The sequence below is a fragment of the Phaethon aethereus genome (genome assembly GCF_964289735.1).
Source record: "Phaethon aethereus genome assembly, chromosome: 14".
Classification (NCBI taxonomy): domain Eukaryota; kingdom Metazoa; phylum Chordata; class Aves; order Phaethontiformes; family Phaethontidae; genus Phaethon; species Phaethon aethereus.
Genome location: NC_138590.1, coordinates 581,007 through 607,748, shown reverse-complemented (window position 1 = coordinate 607,748; position 26,742 = coordinate 581,007). Strand labels below are relative to the sequence as shown.

The window sequence follows — 26,742 nt, the reverse complement described above, 5'->3', positions numbered from 1 at the left end:
TCCTTTCCTATCTGTACAATCCTCCTTGGAAAAGGAGGATTTGCTTAACCCACATTTCCTTTGTAGGAATGTTTCCTGCAGTTTTGAGAGGAAATTTTTGGTCTAAACTACAGAGAAAATGGCAGGCTGCAGAACTAGTGAGCTTATAGGTAAAGTATTCACTAGGGAAAAGGCTGATGTTCACTCCTGGTCTGAGAGGAGATGATTTTCCTAGAGCACTGTCCTGTCTGTTCCCCTGTAGTGGCTTGCTGTCTCCAGTTTGCCTCCCAAATGTATTGATTTGGTCCTGATGACTTACTTAAGTCCCTTCATATTAGACCTTATTTTCTCAGGCTGTTCCTTGCAGGTCTTCTGGGCAAACACCTTTATGCCCAAGCAAAGCTGCTAATTTCAGTGGAAATGCCACATTAAACAACCTGTAACCAGCCCTGACAACCTGTAATGTTAGGCAGTGAAGTTCCAGCCCTGTTGCCGGTCAGCAAATCTTGGCTGAGTCTGTGTTCTCCAGCGAAATAAGTGCATCTCAGTCTGATTGGGGTGGGAGGAGTGAGGGAAGCTGTTCTTCCTTTCCTTCACAGGGATGAAAATAGAAAATCCTCACTGGTGTGAGTTACCCAACCGTTTCCCTCACAGATGGGCTTGGTTGTCTTACCTTAGGTCCAAAGTGGACACTAGTCGATCCCATTTTAGGCTTTGCTTGCTGAAGTTAGTTGCTGGGCTTAGTCCTATCCTATCCTGGCCTCCTCCAGCAGTCTTTTCTAGACTTGATGCCTTCTGGGCCTGAACATCTTCAGCAGTCAAAATATGTGCTACCTAGTCATAGATGCCTTGGTACCAATGCCCTTGGTTTGGAGGCCAGTTGGAAATGCAAGTTGGCCAGGTTGGCATGGTGGCATTCAGTAGCGTCCAAGAGTCTTGAAACAGTTGTCTGTCTTACATGGGAGTCTCAAGGACATGGGGACCAACGTGGTGTGCTACTGTGGCTTGGGAAGTGCAGAGCAGTGTTGGCAAGAGGAAAGCACACCTGACTGGTAGAGCAGGGATAACTCTGTAGAGGGCCGGACGGAGTTTCTGCTGGGCAAAACAGGGACTGTTCCTGTCTGCCAAGGGAGCCTAGTTCCTCTCCTCATAAAGAAGAGGCTGAAGATTATTCCTTTTTCTGTGGAGATGGTCCAGGATGGAAAGGCAGACCTTTTGAGATGTCTGTAGATGTATATAATGACATCCCCAATGCTTGTTGTTCTCTTCCTTAAAGGAGGATCCTCTCCCTGGTCCTCCAGCTTCCAGAGTGTCTGTCCCATTCACACTAATGCTGTCAGATTGTTCCTAGTGGTTCCCTATGGACGAAGGACTTGCCAGTCTGCCTGCATGAATATAGACCTTGCCCTTCACAGATGAGCGCTATGTGGAGTGAAGGGAGATTTCATGCTCTCACCAGCAAGTGAGGAGTTACCTGGTATTGCAGAGTGCTGCATGTTAGCTTTTGGAATCCAGCAACTGGGTTTGAAACAGCTGTCTCTCATGTTAGCGCCCACAAAAGTCTGGTTGCTCTCTTCCACCTTTCCCAAAAGGTTTGGTAGATGCTCAGAATGACCTTGTTCCCTGCAGTGCTCTCTGGATCACATTGAGGTCCTAAGGAGCCCAAAGCCAGCACCCAGCCATGCCAACATGTGTCTGTGCATCTGGACTCCTGGTGCTGCTGGACTCCACGTCCCTTGGGCTGGAGTCTGTCTTCAAACAACTTGTCTACCAGCTTCTTCGGACAGAGCATCTCTGAAGATGTAGCGTGTTACTTGTCCTCTATCAGGAAAGGATTTCTCCTGTATCTCCAGATGAGACTTCTACTGATGTGTTGGAGTGTGAAGGGAAGTTTAATTCCCTCTCAAAACTCCAGTTCATCCTGCAATACTGGTCTCCATCACGCTGGATGTTTCTCCTCGTGGGCAGGCAAGGATGGGCTTGCCTGCTGCCTCCTGAAATCTTGCTAAGGTCTTGCAGCAAGGCATTGCATAGGTTTAGTGTAGATGGCATGGCAGGAATTTCCTTTACTGGGGTCTGAGACAGCTGCCAGCCCTGTTTTATTATTTTGGATACTGGGAGAAAGTGGGGAGGGAGGATCAAAGCAAAGGGAGGAAAAAAGGGGAGAAGGCGGCTGCTTCCATTTATGGGTTATGAGAAGCAGTTACAGCTCTTGTGGACTTTTGTAGAAGGTAACCCTGGCTGTGGGGAAAGATGGGCTTTAATGAATTCAATTACAATGCTGCACAGAGCTGAGTGGAAAGGCACCATAAACAGCCCGTTTTTATAATACAGCTTACAGACAACGAGGACAGAAGCCCAGTTCACAGCTATAAAGCTCCCCCCGAAGAGAAAGTGAGCACCAGAGCAAACAGGCAGAGGTGAGGATGGAGCCAGCTCCGAGCCAGGCTAAGAAACCCTGCTGTTCACAGCCAAAGAGCAGGTTCAGGTTTGTCTGGAAGTACCCTCTGGAAACTCCTGTCTTGAACAGCGTGGACTGATGACGAGCTGTTTGTCCTGCGCTCACGCAGGGTTTGAGGCACCGGGACCCCCGTAGGCACCCTGCTCGCAAGCTCTTTCTTCTGTGAGCTACGGGAGCTGCCTGGCGATGGGGTGCCAGGGCACAGAAAGCCTCTGCCCCTTTTCCCCTGCCTTTTCTCCCGTGCCAGGGAATGGGTGGTGGGGATGCTTGCACATGCGGGAGACTTTTGGTGTCCCTGTGACCTGCCTTTGCAGCTGCAGGATTTACATCTGCTGCTGCAGGCTTGTGGCCGTGAGATCCTTGGCCAGATCCACTTAGTGGGGAGCATCGACTTGGGGAGGCAGGAACGACAGCCCTGCCCTTCTTCTTCTCCCAGAGGGCAGTAAAATTTGCCTTGCTTTGCTCTTCCCTCTCTGGAGGCTCCTGCTTCTCTCTGAGCCACACGACAATTACTGTGAATCGCAGCAATTTTCTGCAGGTGGAGCCCACGGGGAGCCCTGCATGGTCTCCAAGGGGGTCAAGGCTTGCTCCTGCAGGAGCAGGGACCTAAGGGTCCTAAGACCCCGCTGTCTCCTCTATCACTGATGGGACTTTTGTCCTTCTGTAGTCAAACCTGGAATTTTAAAGGAGCCTATTCCAGGCAGATTACAGATCCAACATGCTGCGTAGAACACAGGGACGTTCAGGTCCATGTTCATCAGTCTCCTGGACCTTCCTTCTCAAGCTTATGCTTCTCCTAGGGAACATATAAGCTCACCATCCCTATGCTTCGGCCCATTTTTTTGTGGAAGCTTAAGCAACTCCTCCCACCTCTCCAAGTGATGGTGCAGTCCAGGCTTTCACCTCCATAAGCCTGAGACCGTGACTCTGTTTCCCCTGTGAAAAGAACAGTCAGGTTTGCATGATGCAGGCACAGGGCTAGAGGAAGGCTCAGTGCACAACGTGCTGTATAGCCAAGGTGCCAGTACAAGGAAAGGAATACATGAAAAATGCTAAGTATATTGTTTTATTTCCCCCCTTTGAGTAACTTCAAAAGAGTGCAAACAGGAAAGCTGTTAAGGATTTTAAGACTCAGTTTTATTGTTTCCTATAAGCGAAAAACTGCCGTTGTTTCCCCAAGATGAAGTTTTGCAGGAGTCATTTGGATCTGAATGGGTACTAATTGCTCTGGGGACTCTAATAAAAATTCAAAATAAGGAGCTGTAGGATTTGGCTTCAAGAAGAAGTATGTTCCATGCACAGTGATTTCTGATTACCCAAAGGCTCTTTTTTTAGCATGTAGCTGGTTTATTTTAGTCTGTGGGTTATGTTTTATCCATGGCCTCTTTTCTACATTGGAAGCGAAGGATACAGGAGCTGCAGTTTAAACTGTCAGTGCTGGATGGAAACCGCTGGGACAGTATACTGCCCGTGGGCAATGACCGTCAGTACCCCAGGGGCTCTGTAAAGCGTAACACTAGCAGCAGTGAGTGCTCATACATCCCTGTTGAGCCACGTTTTCTTTCAGCCCAGGTGAGTGCTGGCACGCAGCGGCACCCAGCCAGGAGAGCTGGCACCCTGGCTCTGGCACGGGCAGGCTGGCCCTGGTGAATCTCACAGGCGGTTTGGGGCTGAAGCCTGGTTTGGAGCTCCTTCTCCACCCCAAGTCCCTCCCAGACAGCAAGGCCTGGGGATGTGGGTTGGAGTGGAGAGTACACAGACCTGACCCGCATGGGTGGGTGCCCAGGCCATCGCCATCTGGAGCACATCTCTCGCTCCTTCCAGCCTTTCTCTCCCTGGGCACAGAGCGGTGTTCTTCCACCAAGTTTCCAGGAGCAAGAGAACTACAGGCTTGAATGATTTGCCTTGTCTCAGAAAGGCTATTGCAAAGCAGGGAGCTGAAGGGTGGGATGGGATTCTCAAGTCACAATCTGAGACCATAACCAAAACTGCCAGAATCCCTCTTAGACTACTCCAGGCAGATGGATCGTCAGAGGGAAAGGCATTTCCAAGGACCTATGGACACTGAATGGGGTCACAGCCCCACCTGAACCAGGACACTGTGTGGGCTATGAGCAATTGCAGACATCCACTCTTAGTTGTTACACAGGATGGGTTATGTAGCCACAGATGCCCTCTGCTAGATGTTGGAGGACCTCTTCTTGGAGGTTGGAGGTCCAGCAGGTGCTAGGAACACAGGGAAGGGCTTTACAGAGTAATGTCAAAGGAAGCACAGTCGGGAACAGTAAGGCGAGAACAGAGTGGGGAAGTACTGCGTCCATCAAGCTCTGCCCAGTTTTCTCTTTATCCTGCCTTGGAGTAGCACCTCTGAAGTAATCAGTGTCTGGCGGAGACCCCAGCCCAGCCCTGCTCCTGAAACCCTAGTCTTCAGCAGAGATGTCGCAGGTGAGCTAGAGCTTGGTGTCGTCAGAGGGAGTCAGGTACAGAACAGAGGGCATCAGTTTGGTGCTGTATAAACCTTTGGTGTGCCCACAGCTTGAATTCACTACAGTGCTGCTTTCCCCATCTCCAGACTGTAATAAAGTAATAGAAGTAATAGAGTTAGAGAAAATCCAGAGAAAGGTAGTCAAAATGCTTAGGGGGGTGGAGAAGCTGTCTTACGAGAACGGGCTAAGAAGGCAGGGACTGCAATCTGGAGAGGAGAGGCTGAGAGGTGATGTGATTAAGGCCTTCAAAATCATATAAAGCCAAGCCTCCAGCCCATGGGAGAAATAAATGAGGATTTTCACAAGAAGAACGGTAAAAGGTTTTTATTTTCAGCTGTGTTGAAAGGACAGAGGTCAAATCAGAGATGTAAGAGGGAGGAGACGTACTTCAAAAGGAAGAACCATGGCGATGATCTCTCCATCTCTCTACAGGTTTGGCTCCTCAAAGAAACCTTGTTGTGCCCATGCACATATCCTCCACCCGGGGTAATGTGTTGCACGTGCATTTTGTAAATCCATTGGTGATTTGGGTTATAAAAGCACATCCATACCCATTCACCAGCCACACCATGGGTGGGATCAATAGCGTGTAGATCAAATAGCCATATGGCACATTTTGTTCCTGCACAAAGGGGATGGGAACTCGGAGCACGTGGTTTATCGCAGCAGAGGCTGTTGCTGTAAGTGCTTTAGCCCAAGGAGCTCAAGGGCTCTTTCCAGCAAGAGTGACCAAGGGAATTTTTAAGCTCTTCTAAAACCCAATCCAGATGCCCAGAAAACAGATTCGACTCATTAGTGTTTCCCTCTCTAAGAAAAGCAGAAGGCAATCATAACAGGCTGGCTGTAAGGCAGATGGGGACGAGGCCCAGCTGTAGCTGCCTGTGTCGGTGGTGCCTGCGTGTCTGCGTGGCACAGTTTGCGTCAAGGAAAAGGGCCAAGCAGGAAACATCTGCTTGTCGCGTCTTTCTGAATTCTGCTGAAGAACTCTTCCCGCCATGAAAGCTGATGCCTAAAATTGCTTTCCACTCTTGCAGAAAGTGGGTGGAAGGTGTCTTTCAGAAGCCAACATCTTGAGAAATCTGCGGCTGCTTTGCAATGGCCTGGAAAAGGGTCCTGGGGCACAGAGAGTGCTGCAGTGGTCTGCATTTCGTGGTGGTCAGCAAACGAGATGTGAGAGGGGTGCCTCCTGCCCGAGGATGAAAATAACTTAGAAAGAACAGGATTAAGGCTTCCTGACCTAGTTGTCTGAGCATGTGGAACTGTGAGCTGCTCAGAGGATGGAGATCCTGAGGTGGTCCTCATTGGGTATGTCTACACTATATTCACATTGCACTGTGCAAATCCCATCCTGTGGGGTTTTCTCATGTTGAAGAAGCTGTCTCCGAGCCTCTGCCTGCAGCACCATGAGGCAGAACTGAGCCTGGTCTGGAGCAGTCCCAGGCATTGGCATGGGCTGAGGACTGACTACCGCAGTAGCTGCTCTGCTGAAGATCGCCATGTCAGCAGCGTACGATGCAGGTCAAGTGCGTACAGGGCTGTGTTAGCAAGGGCGCAGCCAGCAGCTTATGGCAAGAGGGTCTTTCCCTCTGTCCAGGGATTGTGAGACCACATCTGGACATCATGTCTGGTATTGGACCTCCAAGTACAAGAAATTTACAAACCAACGCTGGTCGTGGGATTACATGTGCCTCCAGGGGTCGGCGTGGGCCAAGGGGCTGGTGGCACCTGAGTGGCAGCACAGACATCTTCTGTCTTTCCCTTCATGGCAGCCTTCACCTCCATGCACCAGGAGAAAACGTGGGCCAAGCTGCCGCTGTGTCCCCCAGCCTGCTTTGAGCACACTCTCCAGGACTGACTTGTCCCTCTTAGCACCAGGACCTCCCGACACCCTTTCCTGGCACTGCCACCACCTTAGGTCTTGGTGGAGCATGGTGATGTTCTGGGTGAGGCCGTCTACGATTTTGCTGAAAGACCCAGAAGGATCAGTCCTGCTCTGCCCTGCATCTTCCAAACCTACAGGCTGCATAACAAGCAGGTGCAACGTCCCAGTGTCCTCCTTCCCCTGGGGCCTGCACCCCAGCATATCTCAGAGCTGGGCAGCCTGCTGTGCCATCCCTTCCCCTTCTTGACACCCTCTTTCTCTTTCTGATCTTGACTCTGAGGTTGTCAGATGGGCACAGGATCTGCTTGCTTTCTCCTTCACCTCCAGCACCGCAGGAGCCACATCGGAACGCCCCGTTCTCACCTGTGTCATCCCTGTGCCTCCTGCTCACCCCCTGGGCATCCTTGCAGGGCCATGGTGAGGACAGAGCCCTGACAAAGGAACTGCTGCCTCGTCTCCGCCAAGCCTGAGGGAACAGGATGCAGAGCAGTGAGGTAAAGCAAGGCTGCAGCATGCAGCAGCCCAGCTCGGTGTGAACTTGAGGAAAAGCTCATGCTCGACTAAGCAGCAGGATTCTTCTTCAAGCCTTCCTGTGTCGCAGCAGCCAAGTGGTTACACAAAACTGAAGTGGGAGCCTTTCCAGTTCCTAACGCAGAGAAGAAAATTAAAAATAAATCATTTCCCACCAGCCATTCAGCTTCAACAAAAGCTGGGAGACTTCCAGAGCCAGTCCCTGAAAGAACTGCTGTGTGGTTTCCAACGCCTCGCACAATCAGGGCAAACTTTGCTGCATCCCTGCCCAGCCTCTTCAGAACTGGTGCTTTCCTGCAATGGATGCCAGCCCAGCTTTGCTGGCCCCACTGCAAATCCAGCCACCATCCCAAAGTAGGTGATGCTCTCCTTTGCCCCATAACCAGCCCTGCCCCATCTCCTCATGGTCCAGGGGTCTTGTAGGACCCCAGGGGCAAAGTGGGGCTGGAGCAGGCGAGTTGGTGGCTGTCCTGCATCACTATCCTGTGGCACTGGGCACACGACATGTGGTGGGCTGCTGTTGCCAGGATTCTGATAAATTAAGCTAATAGCAGTTGGCTTGCTTGAATGTGGCCTGCAAGAAAGAGCAGCATCAGAGGACCACAGGGGATGGGATCCTCAGTCCCTTCTGCCTCTTTCCCATCTTGCGGGTGGAAGCACCAAGGCCCAGCCCTGGGGAGGAGATGGAAAGACTATGGTTAGCACTGGATCATGGATGCCTTGGCTTCCCTTAGCCTTTCCTACAGCCTACAGTATTAGCCTCTTTCCAGCATGAATACATGTTCTTCTGCTTATGTGGGCCTTACAGAGCTGGACTGGTCCAAATCATGGAACTGCAGCTTAACAACTGTCTACAACTCAGCAGGGCCACAGTAGCCATCAGTGTGAACAGTCCTAGCTGGGACATATGCTGGGTCATTCCCTTTTCTTGACAGACCCTTTGGGGTTTTTTGTATGCTAACCCATGTTACATTTGCTGGAGGCTGGGAGCCGTGGATGTGCGTGGGATGCCCCCTGTTCCCACAGGACCTAGGGAAGCAGCAGTCACTTGAGAGGATACTTGAGCCTGCAGAAAGGGCAGGACTTACAGTCGTGAGAAAATCCACTGGTGAGAACCCAGATGTCACGTTCCAGCCCTTACCTGTGCTGGAACACAGTTTGCAAAGCAGAAACAAAAAGAAACGAGCAGGGACATGGGGAATATCAGCCTGCGGTCCAGCTCAGCCTCCTGTCTACCAGGCTGTACTGCTTTGGGGCAATGGAAAGGAGCCCCGGAGGGGGACCTCTGAACACCAGCCCCAGCCCTTCCCATGCTGCTGCGGTCTGTCTGCTCCCAGTGGCCTGGTTGAAGCTGTGGCTGCGTTGGGCCAGAGGCTGAGCTGCACTTTGGTGCTTTCTCAGACCTAACAGTAGAGCGTTAAGAGTCCGTCTTTGGACTCTGTCCAGCACTGGTAACCTTCCAGCTACTTGCTGGAATCAGATGTGGACAGTTGCAACCAGCTGCTCCACCCTCGGCTGTCTTCTTTTGAGTCCAATTTGTGGCGTCACAGCCTGTCTCCTTTTCCTTTGCCCATGTACCTACTGCACACAGCAGGGGAAGGTAGCAGTTCACAGGTGAGCCCTACCACATATGGCTGTCTCATGGGGCTGTAGAGGGGGAGAGACCCTCTGCAGCTAATGTGGGACACGCTGGTCAGGCTGCATGGTTGAAGGTGGCAGCAGTCAGCTGCATGACTTTCGTACAAGGCATCACCACGAGCAGCTGGGAATGGAGCCATGACACATTACAACCCAACCTCCCCGTTCCTCTGGAGCTTCTGGGAAGCCTCAGCCATCCATAACCTGGGTGTGCTTCAAGTGACTGTCACTGCAAGCATAAATCAAGTAGCTAGTGACTTGTTGGATAATTTGTCATGGGTTGATATATACTCAAGACTGCCTGCAGGATTCAGGTGCACATGACAGCCTCCATCCATGTGTGTGCAATGGAGTATGGATCCAGCAGGAGACGTACAAATCTCAGAGGGGTCAGGAGGCTGTGAGAGGCCTGAATCTCTCCTCCTGGCTCAGCTCAGACTGGTACACTGGAAGCTGGGAGCTGATGGTCTTACTGGCCCAGCAATAGGCTGTGCATGCATCCTGCTGGGGCTCCCAGGACTCTTCTCCAGCGGGAACCCCGGCCAAGGAAGAGCATGCCTAAGAGCTTAACTATTGACTCCTCAGCCCTTCTTCCAGACCATAAATGTCCCAGCTGGACTTCACAGAGGGTAAAACAGAGTATGCATAATGCAGTAGTTTATACGTAAAAACAGAGATGTTATTTTTTTTTATATTAATAATATAAGTTTGTTAAAGTTAGGAGGGATGGATGGGACATCACACTTACTAAGGCTTGCCAACATTTCTTACTCAGGCTCATCTCCTAACCGCATTTAGCTTCCTGTTTTCTGGTTGCATATAGCTGTGCCAAGCTTTAGCTATTTGACTGGAATTTTGCTTGGGTTGTGTCTGGTTCCTGCTGGATTTTTTGGATGGATGGCAGGGAGGTGGGGTATTTCAGCCCAAACCCTTTTGCTAGTTTTAAAAAACTGGACTCGAAAAAGCTGCTTTATTCATCGCACGTTAAGAAAAATGTCAGCAAAGCTTTTCTGGAAAGGTTCCTCCAAAGATTTGAGCGTTGGCTCTGTGTTGCATGTCTGTATTATGCCTTCACTATGGGAAAGTAAAAATTTGGCCCATGTTAGGTTTTCAGTATTACTTGAGATCACAGTGTTGTCGTGCTCGGGAGAGTCTTGGTAGTTTTGCAGGTAAATTCCTGGGACATCCTACATTGGCTTGGCCTTGCTGTTGGTGCATGGGAAGACCAGGCGCCTGGGACTGATTTTCTGTCCTGGATTTGGTGGGAAAAAGATTTGCAGGTCTTTCCTCTTCATTTGGGATAGCAGAAGAACAAGCAAGCAAGAGGAGACTTGTCCCACATGTGTGAACCTGAGGACTGTCCCAGGTTTGACCTCCCTTGAGAGGGCTCAGCTCCCATGGGTGGGATGCTGGGCCGCAGGAGGCTGATGCGCTGGTGTCCCAGGAAGTCTAGGCTGACCTTTCTTTTGTCAGAGAAAGGCAGGCTGGCTGAGAGAAAGGCTGAAGGCCTGCAGGGGCAAGCCCAAGAGAGGGTGTGAGCAGATCCCTCCACAGAGACTTGACACAGATATCTGCTGCCGAGCTCCTCCATGGGCTCTTTCCAGCCATTGGAAAGCTGGTGGCACATCTAAGGCCTGATCCACTCAGTCTGAGGCAGACCTCTAACAGTGCACAGGTGATGGTGATGGTCTGTCTCCATCAACTCCATAGCAAGCCTGGCCTGCTAGCTCAGGCAGTTGTCTGTAGATGACACACCATCTATGGTGAGCAGTCATACTCCTCCAGCCTGGAGTCACCTCATGGAGAGGCATCACTGTCCCCTTGCCAGCCTGCTTTGTACAATAAACTCTGCAAAGGAAATGTCACAATGAGTTTGATAGAGCTTACAATTAGCTGAAAGACCTCTACCCTGGCTCTTGGTTTGTTGGTGGGGCTGGGGAGGACTGTTGGGGGGCATCCCTCTGCAACACAGGTGTCTCCCTCTATGGATCCGGGGGATAAAATTGGACATTCATTGGGCTCATTGTCACGTTTCTCCTGAAACCTGCAACCACATAGTCCCTTTGCTCTGCTTTGATTGGTCAGGGGGGACTTCATAAAGGAAGAAGTCAGAAGCCCTTCTGAAGGATTACTCTTGCATTTGGCTGTTGCACTGCCACGGCTGAAAACCAGGGAGGACCAGAGCGTGCAGAGGGAAGAGCAGCTGCAGTGCTCAGCAAAGATGGGCTGTGGGGTCGGTCTGGCAAACAGCCCAAGATGGAGCTCCGGCAGGGTGACAAGAGATCAGTGGGGCTCTCTCTGGCCTGTGTCTCACCTTCTCTGGTCCCTTGTTACAGGCAGGGATCGTGCGTGTCAGAAGCACCTGGCTGCGCCTAGTGCGATCGGCGCGGGGATGCTGCGTGCGCTGTGACAGCGGGGGATGCACACGGATGCACGTGGAGAAGAGGTAAAGCTGCCGGCATTGCCTCGAGGAGGGACCTGCCTCATCTCACGACTGTGGCATGTGCAGCCCTCAAGGAGACTTTCTCCCCAAACCTGTCCCATGTGGCGCTCTGAACTCCCCAGTCCATCACATCTCCCAGCTGTGGGGACCAGGACATGGAGAGTGGGCCGGACCCGGGGTCCAGGATTGCTTGGGCCATCAGACTGGGAACAAAGTCATCCCAGGACTGGGGCTCCCCGTGGGACCTGTCCTGCTCAGCAGCTCAGCAGTACCTGTGTGGATCTGTCCGTACCTGGGAGACAGAGGGGTGTTTGGGGTCGAATCCCACCTCTCCTGTGCTCCTTGCCCCGGTGCAGAGGAATCAGCGGGAGTGGGGGGACTGCTGACATGTCCATGACCTCCACAAGGTGAGGGGTTGTAGGAGCAGAGGCAGCTGCAGCCCAGCACCTCTTGTTACCAAGAACTAGCAGAGCCCTGCAATAGGCAAGCAATTAATGATTTTACAGCTAACGAGAGCTGCAGCTCAGTAATTCAGAGCACCCAGAGCCCATTGCTGACATCTGGGCACCCTCATGGCTTCTCAGGGTTGATGTATAATCCCTGGTTTACAGAGAGGGAAGCTGAGGCAGTGAGTTTAAATGATCTGCTTGAGATGTGGGGTAGGAACAGAATTAGGAGGTGAACCCGGGGGTCCCATCTGCAATTGATTAGCTGTGACTCCTGTGAAGGTAAAAACAAATATTATTTTAAAACAAAATCAGCTGTTATTGTGCCTCAGCCTGAGCCCCATACAGAAACTCCTGCTTCCAGAAGAGATCATTCCTGGTGGCACCGTGGCCACTTGACTGCAGCTGCAGGGGATACAATGGAGAGGTGGTGGGTTGACCCTGGCTGGGCACCAGGTGCCCCCCAATGTTCTGTCACTCCCCTCCTCAGCTGGACATGGGAGAGAAAATACAACAAAAGGCTCCTGGGTCGAGGTAAGAAAGAGGAGAGATCACTCACCAACTACTGTCATGGGCAAAACAGACTCAACTTGGGGAAATCACTTTAATTTATCACCAATCAAAATCAGAGTAGTGTAATGAGAAAAATAAAAACTAAATGTTAAACCACCTTCCCCCCACCCCTCCCTTTCCCGAGCTTAACTTCACCCCCAATTTCTCTCCCTCCTCCCCGTGAGCGGCGCAGGGGGACGGGGAATGAGGGTTCTGGTCAGTTCATCACACCTGGTCTCCACCACTCCTTCCTCCTCAGGGGGTGGACTCCTCACCCTCTGCCCTGCTCCAGTGTGGGGTCCCTCCCATGGGAGACCGTCCTCCACCAACTTCTCCATTGTGGGTCCTTCCCACGGGCTGCAGTTCTTCACCAGCTGCTCCAGCCTGGGTCCCCCACGGGTGCCGTCCTTCAGGAACAGGCTGCTCCAGCCCGGGTCCCCCCACAGGTGCCGTCCTTCAGGAGCTGCTCCAGCCCGGCCCCCGCGGGGTCCCAGGTCCTGCCAGCAAACCCGCTCCAGCCGGGGCTCCTCTCTCTCCCCACAGGGCCACAGGCCCTGCCAGGAGCCGGCCCCAGCGCGGGCTGCCCATGGGGTCATGGCCTCCTTCGGGCATTCCCCTGCTCCGGCGTGGGGCCCTCCCCAGGTGCGGGTGCAGATCTGCTCCCCCGTGGAGCTCCATGGCCGCAGGGGCACAGCCGGCCTCCCCGGGGGCTTCCCCGGGGGCTGCCGGGGACCCTCTGCTCCGGCGCCTGGAGCCCACCTGCCCCTCCTGCTCTGGGCTGGGGGCTGCAGGGCTGTTTCTGTCACATATTCTCACTCCTCTCTCCAGCTGCAAATGCCACGTGCCCCTTTTTTTCCTGTTCTTAAATACGTTATCCTAGAGGCGCTGCCACCATCGCTGAGGGGCTTGGCCTCGGCCAGCGGCGGGTCCGTCCTGCAGCCGGCTGGCGTTGGCTCTGCCCGACTCTGTGAGGCTTCTCACAGAAGCCTCCCCTGCAGCTGCCCAGCTACCAAAACCTTGCCACGTAAACCCAGTACAGGAGAAGAGCTTGCACAGGATGGTGCTTGCAAGACTGGCAGACTTTGCATCGATAGGCATGTTCACCAATAAGACGCCATTTATCGAAAAGCCACTTGTCTCATTTGGTGCAACACAGCATCCTTCCCTTGCCCTACAGAGAGCGTGCCTCAGTGTATATTCAGTAAGGACACTTTTGCCAGAGTCTTAACTGGCAACTTAAGGCACCCTTCAGCAGTACTTGTGTGTTGGGAAAAGTGTTACTCTGGCAGGCAAGAAGCTCTGCAGAAATGCAAGGTCAGCAGGGAGAATCACACAGGTTGGCACATCGCAACTGCTTAGAAGTGTTTAAAAAAAAATTGCACCGATCTCCTATTTCCTCTATTTCTCCTATTTCTGGCAGGCAGGGAGTACTTGGGAATAGCACCCCGGCAGCCAGCCTGGGAAAAGCATCTGTGCCATGTTCCCTGCCCCCAGCCCTGGGCAGCTGCCTGCCACAAGCTGGGGTACCAACAGTCACCATGGCATGGGTCCCCTGGGCTTCAGGCTGGGGCTGTCGGGGGTTATGAGAGGAGCAGGAGGAGGTGGGTGCCTGGGCCCCTGATGGCTCAGGACCACAACAGCAGATTTTCCTCTTCAGATTTCACTGTGCTGGGTAACAAGCGCTATTTTTTGCAAAAGCAGCGAACCCCAGTATGGTCCTTCCTTGCTTTTATATTGAGGGGTCAAGAGGGGTGGGGGGCATTTTCCTGTGCTCTGCTTCAAACTGCTGCACTTCTGAGCTGCTATTGACAAGTCCGTGCCTTTCTGACAGCCCTCGTGGGCACTCGTGATGTGGTTTCTTTTCCATTGTAGGTAGTGCCGAGCCCGAGCTGAGCGTGGGGAGGGAGTCTGTAAGCGCTGGGAGAAGCAGCGGAATATGAGCGAGAACAACCACTTTCCATGGTCTGCCACGGACCGCCAAGAGCTGCATTCCTTGGGCTCACAGCTGGCCACGCTGGCCTGCAGCGGTGGGGACGAGCAGCTCAGCCAGCCTCCAGAGCCTGCCAGCAGGAGAGCCAGCCCCCGGGACGATGCTCAACCCTCCCGAGGAGCGGAGGGGGAGCGCGGGGGCCAGGGGGACGAACATCTGGAAGCGGCGGCGGAGCTGGGCGAGAGGCAGGGTGAGCAGGGACCGGGAACAGACGCCACCAACGAGAGCGGCCGTGAGGACAGGCCAGCGCTGGTGAACGGTGTGGACGCAGAGCTGGCTGCGGGACGGGAGCAGACGCCACTTCAGCAGCGGGACGGCGGCGTGCCCAACCAAAGCAGCACGGATTCGAGGCAGAGGGGATCTTCCACGCAGGAGATACCTAGCGAGGCCCTCAGCAAGGAGAGGTGTCACGGTGTCCTGGGCTCCTCAGAAGGTCTAAGTGCCGACGAGCTGGAGGAGCAGCTTGGGTGAGTGTGAAGCCATTGTAACGTCGGCTCAGTGCTTGTTCGCGTGTGTTTTTTCTCAGGCCTCCTTGGTTTGAGTTACTCTGCTCCGTGTGTAACTCATCAGTTTAAAAAGCTGCAGCTGCTCTCATGGCTGACTGTGGCTTTTCACTCTTTTTCTCTCCGGGCTTCTCACACTGTTGTAAGTGCAGAAGGGCTGTGATTAGAGCCAGTGTCTGCCCACAGAGTCACTAAAGTGAAGGAGAAGCTTTAGGGATCTCCAGAGTGCTGGGTGCTGGTTGTGCTCACTTTGGGGGTGTCCCACTTGCAAATTGGACATTCGTCTGCAGCACTTACGGCAGAGTTACCCAAGATAACTTAGGACAAGCACAACAGCTGGGGCATGATGAGGAGCGGAGCTTGTCCAGGAGCCTGGGAAGTCCCTGGCAGCATGGCTGGCTCTGGCAGTCCCTGGGTTAGCAGGTTACAGCTCTGCATTCAACAGACCCTGCCGTTGGTAAGAGAGGGCAAGGCACCGGGTTCCCTGCTGCACCGGTGGCGGGTGTTACCGGTGCCCGGATGCACGGGCATAGCAGTGAGAGACGAGAGGCACATCCTCTTCGCAAGTGCCTGAGACGAACCAGCACGTGTGCAATGCCCCCGATCTCTGTGTCCTTTGTGCTGGCAGCCTGTTTTCATGGGAGAACTTTCAGGCTGGGGGACACTCACACCAGTGCAGCGTCCACAGCTGGTATTATGCCTCTGCAAGTGCCTAGACTCCCTGGGGCTCTGCAGGTTGGGGGCTGAAGGGAAATGACTGGTCACTGGAATGAGGTGGGGTGCTTCCCGTGCCATCCCTGTGGAAGGAGTATGGATGGTTCCCTTTGCCTCCAGAAATCATCTAGGGGTCTGCATTGTAGCCAGCTGAGGTTTATGGCTGCTGTGAATCTTATGGCCCTGCCTACATACCTACCCTGGCATGGAAAGGTGCTGCAAGCAGGAGGAGGCTGGAGAAGAGCAGCAGAAGTTGTCACAGAGGAGCTTGGCATTCTTAAGGGGAGAAGATGTGAAAGGGACAGGCTGGCCAAGAGGGGCCTTTGAATCACCTCCTAGTTTTAGTCCAGTGCAGGCTTCAGGCTGAGCCGTTTGTTTGGAGCGCTGTTTGGAGCACAGGCAGGAGTGTCAGCAGAGCTGGGAAGCCACACAGCGAGTGGGCTGACGACAGGCATCCCTAATTCATTGCGTCTCCAATGTTGAACAGGCTCTGCTATAAAAAGCTCGTGGTTTGATTTACCCAAGGCCCCAGCAAGAAGGAGCAGCACTGTTTCAACAAGCACAATTGAAGGTACTGAAGAGGAAGAAGGTCCAATGCAGGCTGCTGATGTCCAGAGAGCCTTGAGGAGCCCACCCCCAGGCAGATCCCATGAGCCCTCTAAGCTATGCAGTCAGGTCTTAGATGTCTGCAAGTCTCTCAGGGTGCAAGGGAATCATATTTGCTTGGTATGTGGTCCTTGGCAGAGATTGTGAGTTCGAGATAAAGCTGAGGATGGTCAATCTTGCTACAATCGCAGGAAGTGCAATTATTTTAAGGTACTAGGGCATGAATTGTGAGAAGTGGCAGGCTTAAGGTTTGGAGATGATGCAACCTGACTGGGCTCTGCATAGATCTTATGCTCTAAACATATTCACTTAGATAGCAAATAAGTCTTTTGGGAAGCTGAATGTACAAGGGACAAGTCACACACTATATTCAAAGGCAGAAGAGCAGCTGGAAAACTTCAGGGGGACAGCTGAAATCTGGGGAACCACTTATTGCCCAGGGATCAGGTTAGCTCGCTGTGCTTGAGCTGCTCCTTAGCACTTTGACCATCTATCTTTAGGCTAAATGGCAGCAATGTGGCTGGGTGAAACACAGCATGGAGCTGGTCTTTCCTGACCATAGCTGACTGGATCTCCTAGATCAGTGTGCGTCGGGAGTAACAAAGCTGACAGATGGACTGAGGCACCGAGAAGTCACTGTCATCCTGCATCATCTCTGAGTTTCCCTAGTTCTTTCTTTACTCCTCTTTGGTATGGTGCAGTTTCTGTTATGACCCATTCTGGATATAGGAGAACCTGAGGTTTCTCTGTCTCTGGCCTAACGTTTTACCAATGAGCAGTCAACTATTCATACCTGGGGAACAACTCCCTTATCATGTGCATGCTCGTATGATGCATTTTGTCCCTGTATCTTAAAGTACTTTACAAGAAGGGGTTTGAGTCTTGCTATTCCCACTGAACCAATGGAAAATTAAAGGGGAAAAAGTCCTCCAAGGTCATCGACTCCATGGTGGATCTGGAGAAAGAAACCATTATTTCCCTGCTGAAGATAGATTAGTGCATCTATGCAGTAAGTGGTTGTTAAAACAGCCAAGGAAATAAAGCCAAAGCTTTAGTGCTTATGCTGCAGTTTGTGTTAACTGCATCCTTTTTACTCCCTTTCTAGTTTATCCCATGGCATCTGTTGGCATGCCAATATGCCATTTGTCATAGCCCCTTTTTCCATTCATTGTGGCTGTGTTCCCTAGAGGTCTTTCATATTCCTAGAAGCCCTCAACATTGGCCCTACTGATCTCAGGAAGGTCACAGCCCTGCAGTCAAACTGAGGGCTTCACCAGTGAATGATATTCTCTGCTTTCAGTCCCGTGCAATCATGCAAAAAGGTCAAACTTGTTAATAGAGGAATCCCCACCATTGGCTTGTAGATGCACTTAGTACCTGCAGCTTTGGGGTACCCAAAAACCCCTTGGTACCTGCCTTTGCCAACACATTTCCTCCCATAGCAGCATATAGAACATATAGCCATTGAGCAATTCAAATTCCATTAAATAAAGTTTCAGAAAAACTTTGCAGAAAGTCTGCAGTGCACAAGCAAAAAAGTCTTGATTTCCATCATGTCTTTCTCTGACAGGCCTCCCCACTCCACCAACACAGCAAACTAGGTTCTACTTTATTACAACTAATTAACCAGTGAGAAGTGAAATGTAAACAACTCAGTGCATGAAGATCCAGTATGGTTCAGCTGCAATAATAACCAAGTGCATTGCTCTGCATGCCTTGCTGTAAGCAATAAAACAGCATTTCAGAGATGACTGGGCAAAGCAGCACAGGCAATTAGATGCAGTGTTACTGCAATACACTTACAAAACCTTGTGATTACAATGCAAATAAATATACGGCTCCTTATTTAAGTAAAGTAATTGCCTTCCCCGCTGTGTAGTAAGTACACAACACCTCTGTGGGGCAGCTATGTCAGGTTCATTCACACGAGCGAGGTCTTTCCCTGTCTGCCACCTTAGCCTGGCTTTGCTTGAATTAGATGCAGACGGTGCTTCTGGACTGGTGTAAGCTGTAGAAAGGCTCTTTGTCTTCCATCTTCTCTGGGACCACGCAAGGAGAGATGCGATGTGCCTGACTTCTTGGTACCCACTGGCCCATCCAGGACCGCGGCTCTTGCGCTGACCTCTGCAGTCTGTCCCACACAGCCTTTGCTGGGGCATTTGTAGGGACACAAACTTTCTCACTTTGTTGCCTGCTGTATGAGTTTGGGCTCAAGGGATAAATAAAGGGCTGGAAAATACAAGCTCTATGGTGTGAACAGCTAATGGAAATGATTCCGTTCAGTGTGGTGAGAGAGCAGGAGCTGTCTAGCTTGGGATTATGGCAATGTGGGACCTGCTTAGCAATATCCAGGAGGTGCAGGGCTTGATGGCTCTTGATGGACTTGCTACCCAGGAGCAACCAGGAGAATACCTACAGGTGTAGCTTCAGTGCATAACACCCCTGGAAACACATGCTGTGAATCAAACCTCATGGGGATGGGCCAGGGCATGCCCTCCTGCATGGGTGCACTCGCACACAGCTGTGCTGGTGATGGGAGTGAAGTGACGCAGGCCAAAAGGTGGTGTGATGTCTTTCTTGGAGGACTGCTTAGCTGTGCAGTGGAAATACAGGCGAATCCTTCCTGCCTTGAGAGAAGGAAGTACGCACCCCAGACCTGTAATGGTATGAGTAGACCTGGCTTCAGGGCTCCACTGAGCCTCTGCCCAGGCATGGCAGTGAAGTTCAGGGGTCCAACCCCACCGTGAAAACAGGGAGCCTGTGTCTGTTGGACAAAATGAGCTGAATGTCTCTGGATCAGGGCATCTGTAAGCTGCAGATAGCTGACAGCTGGAAACCTGTGGCTGGCTGTGGGGGCTGTCAGGTGGTCATCGCTTTGCTTTCCTTGTTCTCTGCTGTCTGCGGGTAGAGACAGGATACAAGGCTGTATCTCTCTACCTCTCTTTACTTTTGCTATGAGCAATTCAATGGAATGTGGTGTGTGCCTCAGTTTCCCCACCTAAAAAGACTGAGCTGTTCTGTAAAGTGCATTAAGAAGTGTCCTGACTCCTAGGAGATGCTTTCATGGCTCACAAGTGCTTTGCTGCTTCTATGCTAAAGCCACTATCTCCCAAGGTCCATTTCCAATCTTTTCTGTGCCAGGTGATACTCTGCAAGGCTGGGGATGGGCTGTCACTGGCACCCAGTAGGAAGCATTACTAACAGTAGCTGGGTTTGGGCATGCACAGGTACAGCACCTCCTTAGCTGGCACAAAAATCTTACTCATCCCTGATAAACGCCCAGAATTCATCTCAGGGAAATGTAGTCTGCAAAGCGAGGCCATGCTCATTAGGGGAGGCACTACGCACAGCCGTGATGCTGACACAGGGTTTCCAAACTGAGACAACCACAGCGAGGAGCACTCCAACCAGCAACTAAGCACCTATCCTTGTACTGGCTCACCACTCTCCCCTGTGGGATAGGGGAGAGAATCAGAAGAGCAAAAGCAAGAAGGCTTGTGGGTCACGGTAAGAGAAGTTTAATAAGTGAAGGAAAGAGGAAAAAAACCCACTAAGTAATGCAAAAGCAATCACTCACCACCTCCCAGCAAGCAGACCAGTGACCAGCCAGTCTCTGAGCAATGGCTACTTTGAAAGACCAAACTCACTTCTTTTTTTTTTTTTTTTTTCTTTTCTGAGAATGACATTATATAGCATGGAATATCCCTTTGGTCGGTTCAGGGCAGCTGTCCCAGCTATGTCCCCTCCCAGACTCTTGCCTACTTCCCGCCTACTTGCTGGGGGAGTGAAAAATAGAGAAAGCCTTGATGCTGTGCAGGCACATTCAGCAATAGATAAAACATCGGTGCGTTATCAACACTGTCTTAGCACAAATCCATACCACAGCACCATATGTGCTGCTATGAAGAAAGTTAACTCCGTCATAGGCGGAGGAAAAGCAGCTTACTGTTCCCCCAGCTTCCGCCTGCGTGCCTGGTTCTCACAAAGCAAAAGACAGCAGCGTTTGCTGGAAGAGGGAAGGCAGGCTTCACCCGAGAAACCCGGCGTGTTTTCGGCAGGGCCTTGCAGCCTGGTCTGTTCCAGGAGGGACTGAGCCCTCCCAGCTCTCCAGGGCTCCCAGCATAGTGGGTGTTTGGGAGACAGTCCTGAAGGACAAAGGGGTCCAGGAAGGCTGGACAGCCTTCAAGAAGGAAATCTTAAAGGCGCAGGAGCAGGTGGTCCCCATGTGCCGTAAGAAGAGCTGGCGGGGAAGGCGACCAGCCTGGCTGAACAGGGAGATTTTGCCAGGACTCAGGGAAAAGAGGAGAGTTTATCACCTCTGGAAGAAGGGGCAGGCAACTCATGAAGAGTACAAGGATCTCGTTAGGTCAAGCAGGGACAAAATTAGAAAGGCAAAAGCCCAGCTAGAGCTCAGTCTGGCCACAGTCGTAAAGGATAATAAAAATGTTTTTACAAATATATTAACAACAAAAAGAGAGTCAAGGAGAATCTCCATCCCATACTGGATATGGCGGGGAACATTGTCTCCAAGGACGAGGACAAGGCTGAGGTACTTAATGCCTTCTTTGCCTCAGTCTTTAATAGCCAGTCCAGGTATCCACAGGGTATTCAGCCCCCTGAGCTGGAAGGTGGGGATGGAGAGCACAATAAACTCCTCATAATCCAGGAGGAAGCAGTCAAGGACATGCTAAACCACCTGGACACCCACAAGTCTATGGGGCCTGATGGGATCCACCCGAGAGTACTGAGAGAGCTGGCGGAGGAGCTTGCCAAGCCACTCTCCATCATTTATCAGCAGTCCTGGTTAACAGGGGAGGTCCCAGAAGACTGGAGGCTTGCCAATGTGATGCCCATCTACAAGAAAGGCCGGAAGGAGGATCCTGGGAACTACAGGCCTGTCAGCCTGACCTCTGTTCCAGGGAAGATTATGGAGCGGTTGGTCTTGAGAGTGCTCACAGGGCATCTGCAGGACAACCAAGGGATCAGGCCCAGCCAGCATGGGTTCATGAAAGACAGGTCCTGCTTGACCAACCTGATCTCCTTCTATGACCAGGTGACCCGCCTAGTGGATGAGGGAAAGACTGTGGACTTTGTCTACCTGGACTTTAGTAAAGCCTTTGACAGCGTCTCCCACAGCATTCTCCTGGAGAAACTGGCAGCTCGTGGCTTAGACAGGTTTACTCTTCGCTGGGTGAGGAACTGGCTGGATGGCCGAGCCCAGAGAGTTGTGGTGAATGGTGTTAAATCTGGCTGGCGGCCGGTCACAAGTGGTGTTCCCCAGGGCTCGGTTCTGGGGCCGGTCTTGTTCAATATCTTTATAGATGATCTGGATGAGGGAATCGAGTGCTCCCTCGGTAAGTTTGCAGATGACACCAAGTTGGGCAGGAGTGTTGATCTGCTGGAGGGTAGGAGGGTTCTGCAGAGGGATCTGGACAGGCTGGATCGATGGGCAGAGGTCAACTGTATGAGGTTTAATAAGGCCAAGTGCAGGGTCCTGCACTTCGGCCACAACAACCCCATGCAATGCTACAGGCTTGGGGAGGAGTGGCTGGAGAGCAGCCCAGCGGAAAGGGACCTGGGGGTGCCGGTTGACAGCCGGCTGAATATGAGCCGGCAGTGTGCCCAGGTGGCCAAGAAGGCCAACAGCGTCCTGGCCTGTATCAGAAATAGTGTGACCAGCAGGAGCAGGGCAGTGATCGTGCCGCTGCACTCGGCACTGGTGAGGCCGCACCTTGAATGCTGTGTTCAGTTTTGGGTCCCTCACTACAAGAAGGATGCTGAGGTGCTGGAGCGTGTCCAGAGAAGGGCAATGAAGCTGGTGAGGGGGCTGGAGCACAAGTCTTATGAGGAGCGGCTGAGGGAACAGGGGTTGTTTAGTCTGGAGAAGAGGAGGCTGAGGGGAGACCTTATCGCTCTCTACAACTACCTGAAAGGGGGTTGTGGCGACGAGGGTGTTGGCCTCTTCTCCCAAGTAACTAGTGATAGGATGAGAGGAAATGGCCTCAAGTTGCGCCAGGGGAGGTTTAGATTGGATATTAGGAAAAATTTCTTCACCGAGAGGGTGGTCAGGCATTGGAACAGGCTGCCCAGGGAGGTGGTGGAGTCGCCATCTCTGGAAATGTTCAAAAAACGTGTGGATGTGGCACTTCAGGACATAGTTTAGGGGACATGGTGGTGCTGGATTAATGGTTGGACTTGATGATCTTGAAGGTCCTTTCCAACCTAGTGATTCTGTGATTCTGTGATTCTGTGTTGCTGGATTTGACTCAGATGAATTCTCCCAGTGGGGGTTCATACTGAGACTGGAATGAATGCCCCTGCATTCAAAGCCAAACAGGGCTGGGACTGCTGAGAGTCATCTATGCCTAGCTGGAAGCTAGGCTTGTAGGTTCGTGCATTTCGTAGCCTCCTGTAATGTTGTGCCTGAATCCCACGGGATAGCTGTAAAGCAGCATGGAGCCTCCCCTGCCTGGATGTGTGTCCATCACCTTCTACATCCTGCTCAGTGGAGAGAGAACATTTGTAGGGTGCTTTGCACTACTAGGGTGCCTCATCTAAGAATAAAGGCTTAAGTTACAGCATATGAATTGCTCCCTAAAATCTTCTGCTTTTGCTCTGCTATAAAAGGGATAAAGGACATTTGCTGCTGACATCCAAAGCTAAATGAAATGGCCTCAGTCTTAAGGATTTTCATGCTTTTGAAGTAGCCATAAGGGAGAGAGAACCTGCAGATTAAATCTGTTCTGGCAGTGGATCCAGTGTAAGGTGTCAGATGCAAACATGTCCAGTTCAGAGGTCCGGCGTTTTACTGGGACATGACTAAATTAAGGGTTGGCTGGGCCCCTGGGTTTGCTCATCATAAAACTCTGCCTATTTCATATCTAGATGCTTGTAATAAAATAGGGAACCAGGCAGGTTATCCCACAGAAAGGTCCTGAGGGCTTATAATCACAGCATCCATTTCTGCGTCTTCTCTTGCCTCCTAGCTCCAAGTGAAACAGTGCAAGCAATTACCTTGACAGTATTTTCTACATTTCCCCTTTTGGTCCAGGGTTGCTTCTGGAGATGCCAAGCTGAGCTGCAGTGAGGATGACAAGGAACATTTTCAATTCAAAGACATCAGGGATGGGTTCAGCTCGACCTTTGAGAAGATCATTGAGTCTGACCTTATGAAGGGTACATACTACAGCAGCTTGGACTCTTTGGATGTCCTTTCTCTCACAGACGAGACAGACAGCTGTGTCAGTTTTGAGGCCCCACTCACCCCATTGATCCAGCAAAGGGTGAAGGAAAGCCCAGAGCTCTTGGAGCAGAAACTGGTATCCCAGCAGAGAGAAGCCCTTCACCACATGGCTGCTGATAAGGAAGAGCCAGCAGCAGCAAAGCCAGCAGAGGGGGATTTTGGGAGCCCTCTCAGGCATTCAATTACCAGCAGCAGGTCGGAGAATGTGCTGAGCCGGTTGTCTTTGAAGAGTATCCCAAATGGGTTCCATGTGGAAGGGTCAGAGGAAGATGCCACCAAGATCATTAACTCCATCAGGTAAGGCAGGCTGGGAATTCCTCAGGCAAAGGGCTCCTTGTCTTATGGGGTCCCAATCCAGGAGCAAAGCTCAGAGGACATCATAGACATGGAGCTTCTCTTTTTCCCCTTGTGCTTCCTCTCATGTGCTATCATGGCAGAGAGGCCAAACACCAACAGGAAAAACTTTCCTACCCATAGGTTAGGACTGCAGCTGGGGACCAAGGTCTCATGGCATTAAACCAGCCAGTCCCCAGCAGGACTTTGTCTGAGTCTCTCAAATGCAGGACCCCAAACTGCAGGTGAGCTGCAGGGTCCTGTAGGAGCCCTGGGAGCCCAAGAAAAGCCAAGGCTCAGCACGTTGTGTTCACGTTTGCTCTGGAGGGCACCACCATTTATCTGGCTGCTCACAAATCCCATCTGTTCTTATTGCAGGCAAAGCCGGGGCTCCTCTGGGCAGACCACTGCCTTGTCTGCCTGACTTCTGCAAAAAAGCCCTTGTCAGGTTGGAGGCAGTCAGGCACACTCCCAAGTGTGTCCTGAAGTGCAGGGAAGCCGCAAGGTTTCATTTAGAACTGGGTGCCCCTGTAGACCTCCCCAAAGGTTCTTCTGTGGGCAGTGAGGAGATCAGCAGGGACTTCATCCTCTGGACCAGCTCAGACCCAAAGCATTGTCCCCAGGAGGCAGCAGCTCATCTGCAGGGCAGTTCCTCACATAAGGAGGTCAGGTGATGAGCAGCCAGGAGATGGGAGATCTGGAGCAAGCTGTCAGGTCTTCAATGAGTCACATTGCCCAGAAATGTGCAGATAGGTGCCATAATGCCATAACTGGCCTTGGGCAAGAAAATAGAGAGACGCAACCCCACCTACTTGGTGCCAGTGGGGCTGCTCAGTGTGTTGTCTGTAGGAACAGCTGGCCACGACACCAGTTGGCAGCTGGGAGAGGAGCAGCACACTAGTGACAGCATGTCTGCTGTCAGTCCCATTGGCATGATTTGTACAAGTGCAGTTTCTCATCCTCAGCAAATAATCTGAACTGAAAAACATGCATCTATCCCTAAGATTTCCTGAATGTCCACAGCTCAAAGAGCTTGGTATCCCTTTCAGTACCAACAGAGAGAGAGGAAGCTTAAAAAGGTGTTGGGGCTCCTTGCTTTGAACAGTCTCATTTCTCAGAGAGAAGTCACCTTCTCTTCAATCTTTTTCTACGAATTTGAAGCTAAACTGTACTATTTCATCTGACCTGAAATCAGAGACTTTTTTTCAATGTCCAATTCACAAACGTGTTGTTGGTTTTTTATATTTTTGCGTTAGAACAAGAAAAAATCAGAATGTGGCATTTTCTGTGGGTTTCATCAAGTCACATTGCTGCTCCTTGAATTGTTTCATGTTTCTGTGTAGTGATGCCAGCTTGAAAGACGCACTGTCAGACTCTGACTCCGACATGGGTAGCACGGAGCAGCTTGACCAGGGCAGCACGGACACCTTGGCAAACGGCTGCAGGGCAGATAGTGAGGCTGCCAAGAGGCTGGCCAAGCGCCTCTATAACCTCGAAGGGTTCAAGCGCTGCGATGTGGCACGCCAGCTTGGGAAAAAGTAAGTGGGGCTTTGGGTTGCAGCCAACTGAGATGGCAGCATTGAGCATGGCCAGCAGAAACACAGCTGTGGTGGGGAGTGTCTGGGGGAGCACTAGTCGTGCTGGGAGGACAGGGCAAAGGCAGGAAGGGACAAGCCTGCTGTTACAAGGGCTTTCTGCATCGAGTTGGGGCTGTTGGACATCCTTCCAGTTGAAACTGGTCCAAGTCCAACGCCCTTGCAATCTGAACCCTACAAGTTGCTCGTGTGTATTGGGCATTGACTGCCACAAGCTGCTGCCTGCCAGAACCAAGAGCTTTCTGCGTTTGGTAAGGGCCCAGCAAGATGTACCCTAAAGCAATCCACAGGCTGAGGGTTTTGGGATCCAGACCTGGATCTGCACTGGGCTCCCCGCAAGTGCCTGCATTTTTAATGTCTGAACCCCAAAATCTTCTTGCTGCAGTGCCTCCTGACCCAGTCTGTATAGGTGGCATGAAGGGTTTGATGGAGAGCCAGGTACACACTGGAGGTTCAAGCACCTCAGCTGGTAGATTTGCCTGGGTAAGGCAGAAGGGAAATAAAAATTGTTTACTCAAAAGTGGGAGAGTTACAGAGATTTCTAAAAAATAGAGTAACAGTAACGAGTGTAGCAGTAGCAGACTATTTTCAGATGCCAGTGGGTGTGAGGAGACCAGTCCCCATCATCCCTCTTCTGGATCAGATACAGCCTGTGTTGCTGGAATTTTTTATGTCCTTGAAATGTCGCACTCCTGTCCAGATCAGGACACAACTGTCCTGCATCAAATACTCAAGTTTTCAGCACCAAGGATTGTCTGTGACTCCCAGCTTAGTCCTGGGACAGAAGGAGCCTATGAATGATCTCCTAGAGAGGCTTTTTGTATCACCTGGCAGCATCCTTGTTCTTCTCTTTCACTGTGGTTCTTGTAGCAGGTAAACTGCTGGCTGCTGCTGCCTCAGGTCTGGCATCCTTCTCCTTTCTTGCAAATTTGCCATGACAGCTCACTGAGTGGGGGAAGTTTCAAGTAATTTGTCTCCGGGGGTGCATCTGAGTGTGTCCCCTTGCTAGTTCCTCCAATCCTCACACCTTGGAAAGCTGTTTGGTGACCCACATTTGGGACATAGCCTTTAAAAGAAAACTTTGGTTTTAATCAGCTGGGTTTTTGACATCTGAGTCATTACCCAGCACAAGAACTGGATAGAGCTGCAGGCTCTTGGACCAAGCAGGTGGATTTGCAGAACAGGAAAGGAAGAAGGATGAGGATAGGTGTGTTTTAAGTTGGCTTTGCTCACTTAAGACAATGTAAGACCAACCTATAGTATTGGTAGCAGGGTAAGTTTTAAGTGATGCTTTCAGGCCAGCTCCATGTAGGAGGGTTGTTAAGAAAGAATGAAAGCTC

General features: G+C 51.6%; 1 protein-coding gene across 1 annotated transcript in view; it reads left to right on the top strand.

Moving 5' to 3' along the window:
- Positions 1-14,354: 14,354 nt before the first annotated feature.
- Positions 14,355-26,742, top strand: part of PSD2 (pleckstrin and Sec7 domain containing 2) — a gene marked incomplete at both ends in the record, with an annotated part of 44,566 nt that continues 32,178 nt past the window's right edge. The window contains 3 exons of the mRNA XM_082006236.1: positions 14,355-14,875; positions 23,283-23,771; positions 25,151-25,345. Of these exons, the coding sequence (XP_081862362.1) occupies positions 14,355-14,875; positions 23,283-23,771; positions 25,151-25,345 (1,205 nt within the window). The remainder of the gene's footprint in view (positions 14,876-23,282; positions 23,772-25,150; positions 25,346-26,742) is intronic.